The sequence below is a fragment of the Cavia porcellus genome, unplaced genomic scaffold (assembly GCF_034190915.1).
Source record: "Cavia porcellus strain 051 isolate PalLab524CR breed Dunkin Hartley unplaced genomic scaffold, mCavPor4.1 scaffold_3, whole genome shotgun sequence".
Taxonomy (NCBI): Eukaryota; Metazoa; Chordata; class Mammalia; order Rodentia; family Caviidae; genus Cavia; species Cavia porcellus.
Window position 1 is genome coordinate 38,489,266 of NW_026947486.1, and position 21,486 is coordinate 38,510,751.

The 21,486-nt window shown below is 41.8% G+C and overlaps 1 protein-coding gene across 1 annotated transcript in view; it reads left to right on the top strand.

The window, feature by feature from the left end:
• Window positions 1-457: 457 nt before the first annotated feature.
• Nhsl2 (NHS like 2) overlaps window positions 458-21,486 on the top strand; it is a 283,830-nt gene continuing 262,801 nt past the window's right edge. Inside the window, exon 1 of the mRNA XM_063246080.1 lies at window positions 458-819. Coding sequence (XP_063102150.1) covers window positions 543-819 — 277 coding nt within the window. The 5' untranslated portion in view covers window positions 458-542. The remainder of the gene's footprint in view (window positions 820-21,486) is intronic.

A 21,486-nucleotide genomic window follows, 5' to 3' on the forward strand; every position in this document is an offset into this window, starting at 1 on the left:
CCGTCAGTACCTGGAGCTCCTGGAGGAAGGAGGGCGTGGGTACACATCGCGCTCTGAACATTACCACCGCCTCTCCGTCCTTCATTTCACGCTCCAGCTCTGTTTTTCTGCTTCTATTTCCCTCTTCTCTAGGATCAAGCGTTAATCTGCGAATCTCTGAACGCAAAAGAAAAAAAAAAAAAAGGTGTATGTGTGGGATCCCGAAGTAGCATTGTGAGTGAGAAGGAGGAGGAGGAGAAAAGGGAGGAGGAGGAGCCCAGCTAAACAGTCAGAGGGACTGGTGGCTCCAGCGAGTGTGCAGTCCCCGGGCGGGGGTGCGGGGTGGGGGTGGGAAGGGAGCCGACGCTCTAGGCTGTGAACCCTTCAGCCCGCCCACCCGCCCGGCTTCTTTGGCGCCCAGGCGTTCGCCTGTCCACGCCCAGGGGCCTGCAGGACCCGGAGGTGGGGCTGCCGCTCAGGGGCCCTCTTGGGTCGGGGTCGCCTGTACGGGCGAGCCGGCCACGCTGCCCGACTGGTGCCCTGCACCAGGTCCTGCGCCCGGGATGCCGTTCTACCGGCGCACGGTTGTGCCTCAGCGTCTGTGTCCGCGCAATCCGCCGCAGCCACTGGCTGAGCTTCGCGACGTGAGCCACCTGGCCGCCCTCAACCTACTCCGGCAGCTTGCCGACCTTTGTGGCCACTCGCTGGCTCTGCTCGAGGACCTAGAGGGGCACCTGCTGGCCCTGGGATGCCGCACCGACAGCTTGTACCGGCGCACTGTGCGCCTCCGCCGCCGCCTTCCCTGCCGCCTGCTTGGCCCGGAGGACAACCGAGAGCTAGGTAAACTACGCGCCGCCGGCCTGCGGCTCCGCGTCTACCCGCTTTTGGGGGTACCAGTCAGCGGCACCGCTCTGGGTCCACCCCTCCCCGCTTTTCCCTGCTCCTCCTCTCCTCCTGGGGAGTGAGCGGATAACGTTTCCCTGAACCTCTTCCCGGACGCCCTAACCTAACGCTGCAACTTCCTGCTCTTGGACTTGCTCGCGACGTCCTGAGTGGCCGTGTGCCCTCAGAGAGGCTGGTTCTGGAGTTGGTGGCCGCCTTCTGGGTCCTGGGGGGGAGTAGGACCCGCAGGTTCCGGGAGGGCTTCGGCGCCGCCCTCAGCACTGAGGCGTTCAAATCACTGTGGCGTCGGGAACCCAATGGCCGCGTCGGCGGCGTCTTTGCTTGGCTCTAAGAACTCTGGCCACTTGTGAAAGCGCTGCGGAGCCGCCCGCTACCTACTGGGCTGCAGGAGCCTGGCGGCGGTGTCTGTTGCCTTTGAACGTGTACAACTTCGCGCTAGAGCGCGGATGCGACTCGTACTCCCTGGAGCATCTGACCGCTCTCCCGCCCGCTTCTCCTAGCAAGTTCTGGACCGTTGCTCTGGGGAGTGGCCAGCTGAGGGGAGGGGAAACTACCGTTGGCTTCCCTGTCCCCCTGACGCTAAGGTCCGGATGCACAGACTTGCGGGAGAGAACCATTTCAAGTAACTGTCATTAGTTTCCTGAAGAACATTCACCTTAGGAAGCAGCAGTAACTGAGAAACGCCAGGTCTCAAGGGTGCTCTCGCTGAGCAAACGGGATCAGTGAGAGCGTAGGTAGACAGCGCGGGCCCTTAGGTTTTACTGCTTTGGATCCCAATACTTTGAATAGCGGATCTTTTCTGTACAAATGCAGCGCCCTCTCAGAGTGTGGGGCTTCTGCTGAAGGCATAGAAGCTAACTATGCTGGAAATGCTAACCACAGCTGCAACAGGCCAGGAGCCAGGGACAATTGGTGCCTCCAGAAAGTTAGAGGCGAGAAGGAACAGTATGACTAGAAAGTTTTAGGTGGAGGCAGAAGATGGCTGTTGGATGACTTTTTTTGTTTTTGGCTTTTTTTTTCTTTTTTGGACACAGGGTCTTCCTGTGCAGTTCAGGCTGGCCTTCATCTCACTTTGTAGCCCAAGCTGGCCTCAAATTTTGCAACAATCGTCTTGCCTCAGCCTCCCCAGTGCTGGGATTACAGGCCTGCCTGCCCCACCTCACCCAGTTTTGGCAGACTTTTGAGTGCAAGCCTACAGCTGCCCATGTGCCAGCCCCTATCCATTACAGACCTCACCCCTTCAGAAGGACAGGAATCAGAGGCACTGGACCTCATCTTCCTAAAGGTCTCTGTCCTTAAAGGTAAATGGCAGAGGCATCTGGGGGAGAAAAATGAAATAAATGCCTTCTATGAGAAAAAGGTAGAAAATGCAGATGACTGCCAGATGGAATATGCACATGGAGTCAGAAGCCTCTGCAAGCCAACAGACCAGGAAAGCTGGGGCCCTAGGTCCGGGTAGTTCTCAGTTAACACAGAGTGTAACAAGGTCTTTTGTTGTTGTTGTTGTTTTGTTTTGTTTTTCTCTCCCCCTGGGGTCTCACTGATTACCAGGATTAGTCTACGAGAAATTTGATTAGACAGTTTGGAGAATAGTTTTCAAAATCCCTACACAGTTTTCAGAAAGCCACCTAACTGAGTTCAGCAGGATGTAAGTCAAGGGTAGGAAAGAAACTCTGTTGTTTCTACTTTTCTATCCACTGAATCAGCCAGCCCTTTCCATGGGAGGGAAGGCATGGCTTCTCCAAGTTACCTATGGGCCTAGCCCTTTCCAGTTATGGTTAGAAAGAGATGGGTTTCTGCAATAGATGTCTTTTAAGGGAAGGGAACAATTCTTAACATAAATTGCCCTCAGTTTGGCTTCTTGAAAGTGTGCCAGAGCTGAGAAAGTGGTCATCTTCCATTTTTAGCATATACATGTTGTTCAGCTCAGAGTGCTCTCCTTATCTCTCAGGATTGCTGCATAAATGGAATATGGCTACCTTCTGTAAATTGGCAAAAAAGGGTCAAATTTTCCATTTTCTAGTCTGGTGCTCTATGCTGGGCTGTCCTTGAGGTTCCTAGTGCATACTTTTCTCTTTAGGAGTTGTGATAGCATTGCACTTAAATTAGACCTTCTCAGCAATGGTCTGAACGTAAGTGCCAAATAGAGAATTGGGAAGTATAACAGTATACCATCTGGCACTCCCTTGTTGCTTATACATAAGCTTCAACAAGGTGTCTGCCAGGCTGAATATTAGGTTTTGACCATGAACAAACAAATATCTAGACATATTCACATCTTACCTTTTCTTCTTCCCAGTATCTTTTCCTGCTGGTACTCCTTTACTGACTGTTATGCGGGGTGTCAGCACTTCTGGTCAACACTTTACCCTATGTATCTTCCATCTGACTGAATTTTCCTCATATTCTTCCTCCAACTGTTTCTTTCAACCATGGGAGAAGAGAAAGAACAAGGAAGGTTTGAAAGCAACATCACCTGTGTGAATGACAGCTGATAGGACAACAACTTGTAGCTTCTCTGCAGAGACAACTTGGCTGGCATGGAGGGGCTGAATAATGGCATGTCACAATTGCAGCTTGCTGGCAAAGTTGGGGCCCTAGGAAGCAGAGAGAGGACAGGGTGAGGAAAAGGAGATAGATAGAAGAGAAAGTGGATGATAAAGGAGTCCAAGTGTTTCTCTGCTGTCACAGGTCATGCCTCTACCACCTTCAAGGTTACAAGAGTGGGACTGGGCTGACCTGGTTGTCTGGAAACACCCTGTCAGCCACTGAAGGATGATCTTTGGTAACTTGAACCCCTTTGAGACTGCCCTAGAAGCTCTTATAACTAGCATGGGGTGGGGGTTGGGGATAAGAACGCAAATGATGCACTCAGGCCTACATTAGGACTCTGGGTCTGGATCCATCGCAGTTGCCACATTTGAGGCATGACACTACCTGTAAATTGAGTTTTCCCCAACATCTGGCTTTGGATGTGACCATTTTGTTGCATCTATGGCCTGTACTCTGTGCATTTCATCTCAAGAATGGTACAGTCAAAACCAGTGGGAAATAGCTCCATGCCTGCTGCCATATGCTGAGTCAGTCCAAGCTTTCCAACTCCTCCCTTTGAGATCTATTTAATGTTTGTAGGTGGTTAGATGATAATTACAAAAGCAATGAGGCCATCAGCCGAGGAATATAATATCTTCTTTGAGATCCAGGAAGTCACTGAAGCACTAGATGACTGCAGGTATGTTTAATAATACTGAAGAGCTATGATTTTACACTAGCACATGAACTGGGCTGTGGGAAAGATGCTCTGTTGCTTCTTGTGATTATTTTGGCTTGAATACAGCTAGTAGGGTCTATGGTGGAAACTCTTCATGTTTATGTAAAATTCCTACCTCTTGATTTTCCAACTTTATGGCAACTCTGGCTCCAAAACATAAACGACAGCTGGATTTTTTATGTTTAAATCATAATTCTAGGGTTAGGGGAAACTGCTGTAAATCTACATGGAGATGACAAAGTCAAAACTGTATCTTTAAACTGCAGATGATTTGCCACTAGATGATGTGTGTACACCCTGAGTGTGACCATCTTTGCTAGAGAAGGAGGAGTTGGGAGGGAGGGGAGAGGAAGGAGATGAAAAAAGAATTGTGATGTGTTATGTACATGCACCAACTCCCCATGAGAAATGTGATCACTCTGTAAACATGAACTAAAAAAAAAACACAAATTGAAAAAAAATAAGGAGGGAAGATGGCCTCCTGAGTTGGATAGAACATGGAGAATCTTTTTGGAACTTGGGACAGATGCTTTCCTAGGATTCATTTTTTCTCTGTCCTACCTTTCATCCTTAGAGGCCCTTGGGACCGTGGATTGACAAAAGTTGGAGGGGAAACAAACACATTTGCTTCCTTTTATTTTTAATTTACTTTCCATTTTCTTTCAAATACCATGAAATTCCTAGTCTGATTCATGCCATTTCCATGTGTTGAAAACAACTTCCCTAGAAATTTGTACACCAAAATGTCCACTAAAATTTCTTATACTTTGGAAACAAAACTCTTATTTTTCTCCATTTTTGAAAATGTGAACAACTAAAGCGATAAGAATGTCGAGATGTCAGAATAGTAAAGTAATCGGAGAAGATTCAAGTTATTGTTCTCGGGCTCAACTTTGATCTTGATGAAGTCGATTAGGTTTCAAGAGGAAACATTTGCATCATGTGGCCCTATATGTACTTTCTGGCTTGGGTAAGTTTATTTACACGATGCAACACTAACAATTCAGTCAACTAATCATTGTGAACATCATAGCATATGACAATTCAGGCCCAAAAGAGGAAAGGACCTGTTCTAAGTCACCCAGCTGGATCAAGACCTTTAGTAGCCCTAAGTGCTGAACAGATTTTAGGGCTTCCACATATGTATTCCTAAATGAAAGAAATACAAACTTTCAAATAAAACATTACTTTTTTGAAGTGACTCAAAACTCATTTGCATGTTGAAATTAAAATAGCTTCTTACTAGATTCTTTCTCCCCTCCTCCCTATCTCTGTTTTGTACTCCTGCTGGTGATGGTTTAAGCATGTGTTCAATCTGCCTATTAAAATGTGGCACTGGCCTGGTCCTATAACAAGTCAGTGACAGTAGGCCTTGACCTGGAAGCCAGGCTTTCTGACATTCCAGGCCAGTGCTCTGCCCTTTGCAGTTATGCTAAGTTCAAAGCCAGTTGTTCTTTGAGAGTCACTGCTCTGGCATTTTCTTTACTTGAATTCATCCAGGATGAGGAATGACTCCTGCTACATTTAGTTGCTGAAGGATGCTGTAAAGACAGATCCCTGTTGTTTCCATAGTTTCTACTCAGAAGGTGGCAGTGGAGAGGAGGAAGAAAGGTCAACCTTGCTTTGCACAGAGAATAGGTATGAGACAACAGGCTCCCTCATGAAAACAAAACATGGTCTCTTTTTTGTTTTAAATTTTGAGACAGGGCCTCACTGTGTTGCCCAGATTGGCCTCAAATTTGGAGGTCCTCCGCCTCAGCCCCCCCAGTATCTGGAGTTACAGGTGTGTGCCACCGTACAAGGCAACAGAGTCTTCTTTAAGGTTTGAGTGGAGAATTGCTCTGGAAAAAGGATCTTCAGGTGGGTGAGGGTGGCTGGCCAGTGACCTGACACTGTCCTGCTAAATTTTCTTTTTAATTATGTAAATATATGGGCCACAGTGTGATAATCATTACATTGCATGTTGCAATTAAAATAGCTTCTTACTAGAAATAAGGTTAGTTAGCATTTCTAGCTCCTTAGCTGTTTGAAAATTTTTTGATTAGCACATAATTGTATATATTTATAGAGTGCAGTGTGGCATTTTGACAAATGTATACAGTAGGAACTGATAAAATCAGTATAATTAATGTTACTTTGTGTTTGGAGTCTTCGTGCTTTTCTCTTCTACTTATTCATAAAATATATTCAGGGGTTTTGCGAACTATAATCACTTCACCTTAAAACTTACTCCTTCTATCTATACCCCTCATCAGTCCAACCTCTAGTATTTGTCTTTCTGTGCCTGATTTATTTAAGACAATGTCTTTCAAGCCAGGCATGGTCATGCATGCATATAATCCCAGACTCTGGGAGAGTAAGGTAGGAAGATGACAAGTGCAGCCTGGTCAGTTTAGCAGCTTAGTAAGATTTTGTTTCAAAATTCTAAAACAAAGTTAAAAGTACTGGGAATATAGCTCAGTGAGAAAGCCTTGGGTTCCATCCCTAGTAACACATGTGTGCACGCACATACACACATGCGTGCGTGCACACACACACATGCACGCGTGCGCACACACACATGCACAACGATGACCCTCAATTACATCTGTTTTGCTGCAAATTATGCACTACATAGGATGAAATATCTCAGTGGACAAGGCTATTTTAGTAATGCCACAAATAAGAGTTGTGTGTTGACTTAACTGTTTATACAAGTGGCTTGCACCAAGGCTGGGTGTGATAGACAATGGGTCTGGGCATGCACGAGACCATTAGGTATCAGTCCTTTACCCTGGGAGATTTGCTCAATCAGGCAGCTCCTTCCTCCCTCTCTCCCTCCCTTTTTCCTTCCCTCCCATCCTTTCCTTCCTTTCTTCCTTTCCCTCCCCTCTTGTCTCTCTTTCCAAAATGTAAGCTCCTCAATAAAATGTATGCTTTTTGAGGTTAGTGATCTTTCTGTGTTTTTACTGCCATGTCCCCAGCTCCTAAAACAGCACTTGGAACTTATAGACACTTTATAAGTACTATATATTTTAAACTGAATTTCATCTTTCTTTCTAGCCAGCCCACATTTATGGACTCCCTGATCCTAGAGTTGGCCTGTGCTTTTTTCGGGGGGAATACAGAAATAAACTAGAATGTTGGCCTTCAACCCATTGGGAAGGACAGATAATCTTCCTGCTGTGGAGACACAACTTGGGGCTCCAGGGAAGGAAAGACAGAAGAGGCACACTTGACTTGGCAGGGAGGTGGAGAAAGCTTCTAGAAGGATGTGATATCTGAATTCTGAAGGCTCATCCGGAGCTGGCCGGTTGCAGAAGGTTGGGAAGGGAATTCCTGGCTCAGAAAGTCACCTGTTCAAGGTCCTGGATATATAAGAGAGATGGTATTGGGAATAAATAACTGTGAGGGATTCAAGAGCAGAGGGCACAAGGCACTTGTTGACTCAGAATGGTTTCCTGGGGAGGGAAGGTGGGGAGTCCCTTGCAAGGGGCCAAGTAGCTGGACACCAGAGAGATTTGGAAAGGTTAAGATGAAGTTGTAATGTTAACTGTGAAGTTTCTTCATTTACATTCAGTTTTTATCATCCTGAGGTTGACTAGATTTGGACAACCTCAGCTCCTCCCTGCTTTGTAGAGCCAGGCCCCAACCCTGTCTAAGAAGGCCAGTCCAGGAGGGCCTTCTCACATGGAAAGAGATAAAACAAAAGTCCACTTGCCTGTGTTTCCAAAACAGTGTGAACCCAGTGGCATGCCAAAGCTAAATATATATGTCCTTGCTTTTCTGTGAGTGGGGCATTTAAGGTTTGAATGCATATTTTATTACAATATTTTGCTTTCTAAGTAACAGTGTCTTTAGGATGGTCTGTAAATTATCTAGGGAAAAATCAGGAAAAAATGTTCTTTTTTTCTGAGATGCTGGGACTCAAACCCAGAGCCTTGAGCATGCTAAGAAAGCATATTACCAGTGATCTGTACCCATAAGCGCAGGAAAAAATGGTTTATTTTCCTTTGAAAAAGACTTAAAGAGAAGCCACATTTTAAAAATGTGTCAGCTACTTTTACTTTAACTGGAGTCATTTGCTTCTTGAAAACAGTGTAATTAACTGCCTGATAATTTAGTCTGATCCCCAGTAGTTGCAAAATACCAAACTAAGGCTATTCTTTCCAATTGGGAAACCCTGAGGTGAATGAGGTCTCTTTTCATTAACATATCGTGGACTCTCTGCATTTGCAATAAGCATTATTGCTGTTATTTACTGCATGTCTCTTTTGACCCAGTAGTTCTACTCTTAGGACCTTATGCCAAAGAAATGATAAGATATTGTGGGAAAAATATCTTTTGGAAAATGAAAATAACCAAACACTCACAAATAGGAGAATAATTATATATATTTCTCTAGGTCTGTAGTAGAATAGTATATAGCTATGAAAAACTATACTGTAAGCAAATACATAAGGATATGTAGAAGTGTGTAAAATAATGCTAAATGAAAAATCAGGGAATAAATTCACATCTATAATATTATCCAAAATAAGACAAATCAGTGGCATGCATGTGCCACTGGGGGACAGCCAGACCTCAGCCTTTTCCTGTGAGTCATTGCCATTCATGGACTACAGGAGAAGAGAACAAAAAGTCACCAAGAAGCAAGCCTTCTCTGTGAATCAGCACCATGCACAGGCCCCCGAGGGGACAGCCAGACCCCAGCCCCTCCTGGCACGCAGGCTTAGAAACGAGAAGAGCCAACACTCCCCCCACTTCCATAAGTAACTGGCTGATATGGAGAAGCACAAGCTGCAATGATAGGTACTGAGGTTAAATGCAATTTTGTGCTTATCCTGTTTGGTGTTTCACTGACTTGGCAGGTCTGGTGGTTTGATCATCTATTCAGAGGATAACGGTACATAGTGTGGCATCAATGGAGGGGAATCTCCTTCTGAAGGTGGTAGCCATTTTTAATTCCCTGTTATCTTGTTTTGAAGTCCTGTATCATTTTCATTGTTTTATTGGGTTGAGTTTTATTCTGTCTTGTTTTGTTTGATTTTGTTATATCTAATGGCATGGGCCGGTATTTCAAAGATAGCAAGATGTATTATGGTAGCCATTTTGAATTGTCTGTTGTCTTGTTTTGATGTCCTTCATTGCATTCATTGTTTTGTTTTTATTGGTTCTATTCTGTTCTATTTTGTTTGATTTTTACTGTCTGAAGGTATCTGTAGCTATTTTGAAGACAACAGGAGGCATTATGGTAACCATTATTGATTTTGTATTGTTTTGAAGTGCTGTGTCACTTACACTGGTTTGTTGATTGGCTGTATTCTATTTGATTTTGCTTGATTTTATTCTCTTTAAATTAAAAAAATTAAAAAATTGAAAAAACCATTAAAACAAAATAAGGCATGGGCACATGTAAAAGAGAAACTGGCAAAGCATATGCCAAAATACTAATAATAGCTTTCTCAAAATGATGGGATTATGGAACTGAGTTGACCTCGAATGTCCTCCGAAGGTCCATGTTTTAAAGGCTTGGTCCCGAGTCTATGGTGTTATTGGGAGCAAGTAGACCTTTAGGAGGAGAGGCCTATTAGGAATTCTTCTGGCCACTGTGTCATTGATCAGTTGAGGGTTCTTTTGCTGGATTCAGATGGAAATCATGAAACTTCTGCTACATGTTCTTACCCCAGTGATGTACTATGCTGCCACAGACAGAAACAAGTGACATGAAACTGTGCACCAAAATAAATATTTCTTCCTTTTACGTTGTCTCAAGTATTTTGTCACAGTGACCGAAAGCTAACACAGGATGTTATTCCTTTACATCATTCTGTATTTTTCCAAATTTCCTAAATGATTATATTTTGCTTTTAATAGGCAAAATCAGTGGATGGCATGTTAAGGAAAGGATCTTGGGATTTGGTATCAGTCACTTTGAGTTGAAGTTCCACTAGCCCAGCATTTATTTTCTGCTGATGTGTGTGAGCCATGGCTAATCATTATAAAATGTGGTTTATGCTGTGAAGTTCAGAGAGTTGTTGTGAGAATCTAAAATCATGCATGTAAGATGTTTGATACATATGTCATGATCATACACACCATCACTAGATACCAATTAAGAAGATGAAATTTCATGAAGCCTTTTGAAACCCCTAGCTGGGATTTCATAGACAGCTCTGAATTACAGATATTTTTCCATTTTTTTAAAGAATATGGAAAGAAAACTTGTGTGCCCAAGAGCTGCCTCAAGCTTTTGAAGCTGTCAGTTTACCTCTCCTAACCCAAGGATTTTCCTTTCTTTTGATTCCCCCTTTCATTCTCCCCCACTGACATCTGTTCACTGCCTCACTAACCAAGGGGGGAACATTTTTTGAAACTGAAGCTGAGCCACCACTGCGAGACCTGGCAGCTTTGAGATATATTTATTGTCACTGAGAATGTATGGTGTTGGCTGACCACGGAACCCGACAGGTTGGGATGCCAACGAGGGGTTTTCATGAAGCAGCAGAGAATAGATGCAGGCCAACCAGCTGAGCAACTTCTCTTGGTTTTGAGCAGAGTGTTTGTGCAAGTGCCTTGCTGACTCTGTTCTCTTTGTCTGGGGAAATGTGCATGGCTTTTGGTTGAGCTTATTGGTTTTGTGGGACTAATCTGACCTATAGGTGAAAAAGCATCTTTTTCTTATGAGACTTATGGTACTTAAGGGTATTTCAAGGATGTATTGAGCACTTTGCCTGAGGGCCTCACAGTCCTAACTCTCACCAGTGTGAATATGGGGTAACCCTGAGCTCCAAGCGAGGCAGATCATGAGCACATCTTGGTGAGATGTCCAACCACTAGGGAATTTAGTCATTCCTCTGGGTAGAATCTGTCACACTGCTTATCTGATTGCACTTTTCACTTTTTAAACTATAACCACACAGTCTTATCTAGACATTGATGACAAAACCAAATCATTTAGAGAGCTTTAAAAAGCTTTTCATGCCGTAGCCTAACCCACACCAAAAAGCCACATTTTCTGGGGGAGGAGTCCTAGGAATCCATACTTTATAAAGGTTCCCAAGTGGTTCTACTGTATAGCTGGAGAGAAGCAGTCTTGTTAAGTAGTAGCTGGAAGAGACCAGGCCAGAGTTTCCCAACCTATTATACCATATAATCTTTTTTCTTTTGTTTTGAGGATAGAACCCGGGGCCTTACATGTTAGGCAAACACTCTACTATTGAGCTGCAGCCTCAGCTGTTGACCATATAATCTTTTACAAATTATAGTATGTTGTGAATAATGAAACTGAACTATAATGTGGGCTTAGATTAAAATAAGTGACTAAAAATGTTCTCATGTATGAGTTAATTGCAGGCAGTAATACTACAAAGTGAAGTAATACACTTCAATTCTATATAAGAACAAATGACATTTAAAAAATGAAACCCCTTTGTTGCATTAATAAAAAGAATAAATGCATGTTAAGATATCTTTCATTTTACATATTTTTGCTGATGACATGTCATCATAAGATACTAACATTTTAAATGAGGACGGTAATTTTGTTTTATTATGTCATAGCCATTTAATGCCACTTATGATAACACTAGATTGGGTCCTTACACCTGGTCAACCTTAGTTTTCTTTGCAATAAAATATAAAGATTCTACTATGCATACATTCATTGGGAGTGCAGGCAAGAGGAAAGATTCCTGTCATGTAATAGTTTCTGAATTAAGCCATGCCATATATTACAAATGGAAGTTGAAATGTTGCTTCTGCATCAACATATAGATTAGACTTCATGGTTTGCTACATTATTTGATGTGGTACTCTATTTAATGCAGTAGATTATGGTGCTCATAATAGTGCACATAATAGAGAACAAATGTATACATGTTGTCATGGTTTATGTCTGTGTCCCCCAGGCCTCATGAGTTTGCATTGTTCATTTGTGATGGTTCCTTGTCTAGTGCTTGGATTGATGGTGTCAGTGCTCCACCCACACAGGGGTGGAGCCAGGATGTGATGTAATGGCAAAAAGAAGGTGTGTCTTGCTCTTTGTTGGTTCCAGCCTGCTGTTTGCAGCCACCATGAACTGTGGCCCAGCCATGCCTGCCTGCCTTGGAGCCAACTGAGTGTGGACTGAAACCTCCAAAAACTGTAAGAAATAAACCTTTCCTTTCCCAACTTTGGGCTTCAGGTATTTTGTCTCAGCGACGAGTAAAAAGTAACTAACCCATATGTGTTGAGTATTTTTAAATCCATATACATGCTTACAAATGGAATTTTGAAGAAAGAGTATCTTTTCTTCCCTTCATGAGCTCAACAGAAATTCCTTTAAGATGTGACTCTAAGCCAGCAGCCACCCAGAGAGAGGAAGAGGACTGGCCCAAAGTCATCTCTTGGGTCAGTGGCTGCATATTTGGACCATATATATAAACTACCTCTGGCTATTTCAGGGTCCTGAGACATCTACTTAGGTAGCTCTGTCAGAAACCCCTTGAACAAAATTGGGACAGAGAGGCCAAGGGAAAGGGAAGAACTATGCAAGGCACCTTTTTACTCCTTGCTGTGATCAGAAAGGAGATATGCTGAAGGTAACACCTGGTTTGCCTCTCAAGCAATACCAGATGCCAGGGATGATACAACATCAAGAAGAATCTGTTGAAAGTTTTCATCATAAGGAAATGACAAATGTGTGAGGAAGTAGATATGTTTAATTTAAACATTGTACAGTGTAGCTGGATGCAGCAGCTCATGTCTGCATTCTGTAGTCAAGAGACTGAGGGAAAAAATTTCTTGAGCCTAGACTCCTAGTGAGAGAACAGTCTGGACAGCACAGCAAGACTCTGTCTCAAAAAAAAAAAAAAAGAAAGAAAGGAAAGAAAATAAAAGAAAAAGAAACATTACATAGTGTAAATGTATATTATGCCTCAATTTTTATGCTTTTATCAGTTACCTTTTTAAAAATTCCTCTAGCAAAAATTTTAAAAAAGAAGAATCTGCTTAAGAAAGCTGAAAAGTATATTTTCAAAAAGAATTCTATTCAAAGTGGTGAGAATTAGATTTACCACTGAAAAGTGATGAACATTTCAGCTCCTGGGGACCTTAGCTATGAAGAGGGCTTACTTTTCAAGAATTCTGGATAGCGAAGTTCAGTGTTCCAACTTCCAGCTAGTTTTAACTCTTAAAATAATAGGTTATATAAATTCACTCCCTATTGTTAGAGAGCCCAGGAAAATCTTTTTCCGCCTAAATCCAGGTTAATAAAAACAGATTTAGGAAAAAAATGTTATTCACTTGAAGAGAGGTTTTATATTTTGTGCCTGTAGCTTCCAGACTACCTGATAGACATGGAGATTGGAATGGGGAGGGAAAGGTACAGTGAAGGTGAGGAATCTTTTTATCTCAAGAAATGTTCACTGAATTCCTGTTGGATGCCATGGGAACTGCTAGCACATGTGGCATATATGTCCCCTCTAGGCAGTGGAATGGCAAAGGGTTTCTCTTCTGGGTGGATCAATAGGAAAGGCCACCCTTTTGGTGGACCTTTTAGACAAAGGCACATACTGTAGGCATAGCAATTAGAAAAAGTCACCTCTTCTGATCATAACTATTAAAAAGTGGAACATTCTCTGCTTAGATCAATTTAAAAGTCACTATTTGTGGACCAAATAATGAAATAAAGGTTCCTTTTCTTTTCTAAGTAGCCAGACAGGGCATCAATCAAGCTTGATTGAATTTTAAGTCCAACCTGAGGCCCCTTTGGAGGACCTCTTTGTAGAATACAGCTTGTCCAACAAGACAAACCATTCTATGGTGCCAGGCATGGCCCGGCACCAGGCATGCAGAAGTTTGTCAGAGATAGACCTTGTTCTTGAGGAATTTGCAGGCCACCCCCAGGAACTCTCACCCAGTTTAATTGCCCTGCCTGCTGCTCCCCTACCCTTGCCGAATTCCTTTGGGCAGAACCTTTTTCTCTCTGGTAATGTCTGCCTTCCAGGTGCCCCAGTTGTGGACCGCTTTTGGGGGAAGTGTGTTGCTTTTTTCTTGGCTCTAGGCTAAATGTCTACTTCTTTAATGAAGACCTAGTACAACTCGTTAATCATAGTGGCTTTATCGTGACTTCTAGATGGAAAAGCACCTCCATCTCTTCATACTTCACCATTGCTTAAAAACTTTGTTGTGTTCTGTTGAATTGCCTTTCACATGGTGGGTTTGGGCATACCTGAAATATTTTCCCCTTTAATTTTTCTGTTCTTTAATGAAAGAAAGCAGTTTCTCTCTAATCTGGTTATTTAGAACTGGCTCCAGGCGCTAATTCCTACCACGATCATGTACTAAGACTGTGACAGGCTCTGTGCCAGATATTGGTGATAATGAATAGGTAAGACTTAGGCTTCTGAGTCGAGAAAATAATATGGAAGGAGACCGCCTCCCTGCAGACCACTGCATTCCATATGAAAAGCATAGGGCACAGATGTAGGGAAGTCTTCCTCAGCTTTTTCCTTTGGTTTTCCAGAAAACTGATATTCATCCTTGAAGATTCCCATTCAGACACCCCTTCTTTGTTGCAGCCTTGTCTGATTCCCTCTGCTTTGTTTGTGTTGTGTCTTTTTTTCACTGTCAGAACCCTTATTCTCTAGATGTTCAGCCTGGGGCAAGAACAGTTGAGGCAAAGCCAGCTAACATGTACTGACCCTCCTTGAATCCATTTTGATTTCTTTTCCTTTATGTCTTTTTGAAAGTAAACATGACACTCTTCTTAGAAGAGTGCCTTGGCTTTTCCTTGGCCTAAGATGAACTGAAAAGTAGAAGTTACGGTCCTTTCCTTGGAATAGTTAAAGCCCATCTTAAAGGTTGTGGAGATTTGGAAACATCATGGAACTCCCGAGCCTTTAGGTCTTAATACGTTCAGATGAGGGCCAAACAGTTCCTCAAACCCAAGGGAAATCAGAGCTGCACTAGGTGGTTTTGGGCTAGCAGTTGGCCTTTGGGTGTAAGATGAAGCCCTGGTTATATGCTTGGCTCCAGTGCTTGCTAACAGGGGTAATAGCTGTTTTCTGTCAGGGGTATCAGATGAAATTCTGAAATTCTGGAAAAGGATTTGTAAACAAAAAAACCACCCCTCAACGTTATGTGTTTATTATCAGCCTTGAGGGTAGAGACTATAACTGAGTTGTCCCTCTTCATTTGGAAGTAGGTATGCTGTGAATATTTGGTGAATGATTAAATGGCCTAGGAGAAATCCATCTCCTAGGAGATTTCTCCTAGGAGAAATCCATCTCCTTTGTATTTCTTTTAACCTTTGCTTATTATATAATAAATCTGCTGTACTAGTTAATGCTTTCCCTTAGATGTTTTGTAATTTTTGCCATTACCAGTACTCTGAACTTCATAATATCCAGGTAGTGGTTTATTGAGTCCGAGGTCTTTTGTCTGTGATAGGACATACCACTGCTACATCTATAGTGGTGTCCAGTCTATAATCTTTTGTTCTAAGAGCTTACTTCCCACAGACTCCCCAATCACTATATTTTCCCCTGTTTCTCCAATGCCCTGATATGTAGTAAGTGCTCAATACATACTTACTGAATGACTGACAGAGTGAGTAGTATGTTTTTGCATTGCATTTGCCCAGCCAAATAAACTCCAGACAACAGAAAGTGACTGATGTCAAAGCTAGATCACCCCATCTTAATTTTGGACTTGATGAGTTTCCCCCTTTTAAGTGATTTTCTCTTTCTTTTAAAATTTATTTGCATATTTATTATTTTTACTTTCCCCTGTTAAATCCAAATTTTGGACAAAATTGATGGCTTTTATTTGAGAGCTTTCTATTTACGTAGCCAAATGTACATTAAGTTATTTTATTCTCACAACAATTCCATAATTAATTATTATCCCATTTTTCTTGATGAGGAAACAGGCTCGAAAGAGTAATTTCCTTAGGAGTTAGGTAAGCCTAAAAGTATAGCTCCGTGATAGAGAGCATATGTTCAGCATGTATAAGGTGCTGGGTTCCATCCTCAGTGCCAGAAAGAAAAAGTAGTTGGGGAGTAAATTGAAGATGTAGGGTTTGGATGCATGTCCATGTTGTTCATCACAATTAATGGAGAATAGATTGTACTGAACTTGAAGCAGGAAAGGAATGTGTTTTGACCACTACTAAGGAGTGACCTTGTTGGGATGGGGTCTGGTGCAGGGCTTTCTAGTGCGATCTAGGAGATTCAGCAGGACTGTATTGGTGGGATTAAAAAGAATTAAAATTTATTGAGGAGGGAGCAGGGAGAACAAAACAAAAATTGAAGTTTTCTCTGTGAAATTAACATTTTTGAATTTTCCTTGTTCATGAAGCACTTTATGTTGTTATCTCATATGGTCTTCATGACTGTCCTATGAATTCTTATTATTATTTTTAATGTTTGAGAAGATAGGTATCATTTATCTATTTATTTATTTATTGTCTTTTTAAGACAGGGTCTTGCTATGCAGTTCAGGCTGGCCTTGAACTCACTTTGTAGTCCAGGCTGGTCTCAACTCACAATGATCCTCCTGTTTCAGCCTCCCAAGTGCTGGGATTCCAGGTGTGTGGCATCATGCTTGGCTTGTTCTATGAATTATTACTTCCATTGGGAATAGAAATTAAAAATAGAGTCATTGAAATTAAAAACTGATTTGTCCGTGGTAGCAAGTGAAAAGATTGTGAAGATCAAGAAAGCATCTGTACTGTTGTAGACACTGGAGATACAGGAGTAAGTGAGACAGGCAAAAATCTTTGTCCTTGGGGCAGGGAGTAAAAAAAAAAAATTTAAAAAAACCTGTTCTCATGGAGCTTATAAAGTAGATAAAATATGATTTATTTCTTTCCATTTACCCTTTGACATAGTCACTTTCCCTTCAGTGGGACAAAATACCAGACAAAGCAATTTCCTGAGAAATTAGGTGGCCTGTCTGGTGGAGGTCCAGAGGTTCTCTTCTCAAATGAAAGCTTTGCAGTTTTGCACCCTAGGATCTAAAGGGTGGGGTTTTGCAGATTCCTCAGATACCTTCAAGCCATGTTTCCTATTGTCCTGATGCAAATGGTTTGGCTTTTTAAAATGCTAGTATGTTCCACAGCCTTGTTTTCCTTGCCCCAACTCCACTGGTGCTTTCTTTGGGGGGGGGGAACTGAAAATTTTTCGAACAGATATTCCGAATTTGGAGCTGCTCTGAAAGCTTTCCTCTGCCAAATTAATTGGTATGCCATCCTTAATCTTTATCTCCCACAAAGACTCAGGACATGGGTAAAACATAAAAAGTGTTCTGCCAAAGCACAACATACATAACCTGTGTTGTTGTCCAACTGCCAATGGAATTCTTGTTCCTAACTGAAGCCTTCTGAGCCTGGCAACTTTGGTGTTTGCATGTCCATCAGTATTCAAGTCTGAGCTCTGAGCAATATCACACATTAGCCACTGCTTACAACATTCTAGGATTTTTTTTTTTTTTTTTTTGTCTTTTTCCTTTTTACCGTTACCGGGGATCGAACTCACGACTGCCTGCTTGCAAGGGTTCGAACTCACGACTGCCTGCTTGCAAGGCAGGCGCTTATGCCACTGAGCTAAATCCCCAGCCCCACATTCTAGGACTTCTCTAGCCCACTTCTCCAAAGTCTTTCAAGCTCCTCTCTCTCAATGAATTCCCAAAGGTTTCTAAACCACATGGTCAGGTACAGTAACAGCAATGACCTCACTTCTAGTAATTTCTGTTTTGGTCATTTCCCCATTGCTAGGACAAAATATCTAATACCGACAAATTAAAGAGGAGATATTTATTTTGCCCCTCAGTTTTAGTCCATAGTTGGCTGGCCCCAGGGCAGAAACATGATAGTAGAGGGACACTGAAGAGAAAAAGGTGCTCAACCCATGGTATCCACGAAGTAGAGAGAGAAGGGAAAAGCTGGTGAGGGAGATATACCCTTACAGGTCACACCCCTAGTGACTGGCCTCTTCAGACCAGGACCTACCTTCTCACAGCACATTTAGCTATGAGCTCATCAGTGGATGAGTCCACTGATGAGTATAGTTCCCTCATGATCCAGTCACCTTCTACACATATGAAAGTTTAGGGGAATATTTTAGATCCAAACCATAGCATCCTCAAGCCAATACTCAGTATTTGTTTTGTTTTTAAACTTTAGCTGTATTTTGGAATACTGGACAAGAATCGTCTATCAGACTTTTGTGAAAATGACAGAGAGAGAGAGAGAGAGAGAGAGAGAGAGAGAGGCAGAGAGAGAGAGGCAGAGAGAGAGAGAGGCAGAGAGAGAGACAGAGAGAGAGACAGACAGAGACAGAGAGAGAGAAAATGAGAGATATCAAATTTTAAAAGTGTTTTGTTAAATTTGATAAACATCAATTTAGATAAATGGTTCTTAACCTTGCCTGGCCATTGAAATCATCTTCGGTACTGAAAAGAATATAGATATTGGTATAGTTATAGATATACAGATATAAATATGTCTCTGAGTTGTACCTTTAACCAACTTAATTAGAATCTCTGTGGTTGCACTGTTTTAAAATGTGCATCCTCAAATGGTGAGTTCAATGTGTAGAGTCTGCATGAAGCATTTGGAACAATGAACAACTTGGTCCTATGATCTTAGACGATACCTCTCATCTCTCAAGCATATGAGTCATTGGTCATTCATCTCTCAATAAATACTTACTGGCTTATTGTAGTATAAGCAGTCTATAATTCTGTAACACAGATTGAGCTGGGAGTATTCATGGCTCAGAGGATCTACTCTTGAAGACCTGGGTTACATTAAAAATTCTCTTGAAAGGAGTGTATGCTTCATTTGAGAGACAGAAATTTATAAAAATCCAAAAGTGGCTGAGCAAGACTTTTTCTTAAGGTAAGGAATCTATTCACGAGGAGCAGATGGCCTTTTTCCCCTTCACTTCTTTCACCATCTTGCTTCTCACCAGGTTGGCAACACAGATGGGTATATGAGAGCAGGATTAGAAGGATTCAATTGGGTCAGATTGTAAATGTCAGCCGGAGGGAAAGGGAAACAAACACGTACGCCCTGTAGATCAAAAGCACCTGGGATCAGAAGAAAACGGAGCTAGGAGAACTCAGCCTACCCCTTGGCCTCATTTTTGTTTGCACCTATGGTTGGTCTAACAGTGTCAGAAGAAAAGATAATAAGTACTGTTAAGAGGTAGCATAGACAGCATAGTGGTTAAATGCTTGGGCCTTGGGGCCAACCCTCACTGGGTTTGAGTTCTTATCAACGTTTTGACTTACTTTATTATAACCCTGGAAAAGTAGCCTGACATCTTATTATATTAGTTTCTACATGCATAAATAAGAGAACATTATAATAATGGTATCTACTCATTGCCATCTTTTAAAGACTACAAGTGTGGCTTGCATCAAATATTTGTTACATAAAATGTGTAAATAATTATTCTGAGTAGGTGGCCAGCACTTTACTTATATTTGTTCCTTCATCTTTATTTTATGCAAAGTAAGTATTATCTCACCAATTTTACAGAAGATGGAATCAAGGCACAGAGATGTCACTATGTTACTACCTATTAACTAGGTCACTTTTTTGTCATTACAAAAGATGACCTAATTAGTAAGTCACAGAACCAGGGTTTGACCCTGGTAGAATTGAGTCCTTAGTGTCCACTCAACCTTCTTTGTCTTGATAACTGCTGAAAAACGAGCAGAGTTGCCCTAGAGATGCTGAACAGGTTGAAATGTGGGTCCCACTCACAGAAGTTTATACTGTAAATGGGGGTAACTGATACATGTGTTAGAAGATTGCATTAAAAGATACATCATGCCTAGTGCTCTATCAGCAGTTTGGAGTAGTCAGTCATAGCTTTGTCATAATGCCTTATCATGGATTAGGTCCTTGGCAGACAAGAGAGGGTGCCCTGGGCAGGAAACTCTCTCTTGTTTGAACAAAAGCAAAGAGGGTAAAGCTGCAGGTGGCGTTTTGGGATTTGGAAAAAGCACCTTTTCCTCCTTACCATATTATAGAGAATCCTTGGGAGGTCCCTTAAACTTAGTGCTAAGGTCAGAGGAGTGTTCAGTGCTACCAGACCTTGTTTGGGGAGTTCCATGGAAGCCGATAGTACAGAAGCATAAACTTAGGCTTTCATAGCTGCACAGGCCATGACACTATCCAGTACAAACTCATCATAGAATAAATGAGGAAACTCAGGCACAGAGAAGCTCAAGAATTGGCCCCAGCAAGCTGATAGCAAGCTGGTAGGCTTTCTCAGACTGACATTTCTACCATGCGTCAGAAATCTGGGGCTATTTCCTGGAGATATCATTCAGTATGACCCAAGTTTACTCTGTTAGTACCCAGAATTCTTGTTCAGAACTTGCTTTCAAGTTTTTTTTTTTGTTTTTTTTTTAGCCTTCTATGCCATCATAGATTAAATCTTAAATATAAGACTTTGTGGGACTACTAGGGAACAATACAGTGAGTTGAGATGAAGACCAGATGGAGATCTCATATAACATGAATTGTCCTTTAAGATGATGTTCTCAGTCTTTTTTTCAGAATTTTTCAAAACACAAGATAAATTATACAGACCTACAAAGGAAACAATGGTACTAAAACAGTTATCAAAATATTTCTTTAAAATTGTGACAGAGTTCACAATAGCATCAAGAAAAATTTAATACTTGGGAACTAACCTAACCAAGAAAGTGAAAGAACTGTACACTGAAAACTACAGTATTCTGAGTGCTCCTATTCTCTTGTTGTGTTTAAAGAAGACATCAGAAAATGGAAAGACATCCCCTGTTCCTGGATAAGCAGAATCAATATTGTCAAATGGCCATACTTTCAAAACTGATATACAGATTTAATGCAATCACAATCAAAATAATAATACCATTCTTCACAGAAATAGAGAGAACAATCCTAAAATTTATATGGAAGAGAAGACATCCAGAATACCCCAAACAACCCTGGTCTACAAGAACAAACCACGAGGCATCACAATCCCAGATCTCAATTTATACTACAAAGATACAGCAATAAAAGAAGCATGATATTGGCATAAAAATAGACATATGGATCAATGGAACAGAATAGGGAAGCCAAAACAACTCTATGCACATTCAGGTCTCTGATTTTCAACTGATGGGCCAAAGACATATACTGTTGGAAAGACAGCCTTTTAAACAAGTAATTGTGGGGAAACTGGCTATCCACATGCTGAGGGTTGAGGCTATACCATTATCTCTCACTTTGTATTAAATGAATAAGATATCTAAGTTTAAAACAGAAACAATCTGCTGGCAAGTAAAGTAGGTAAAACTGTTGAAGACATAAGCATAGGCATGAAGTT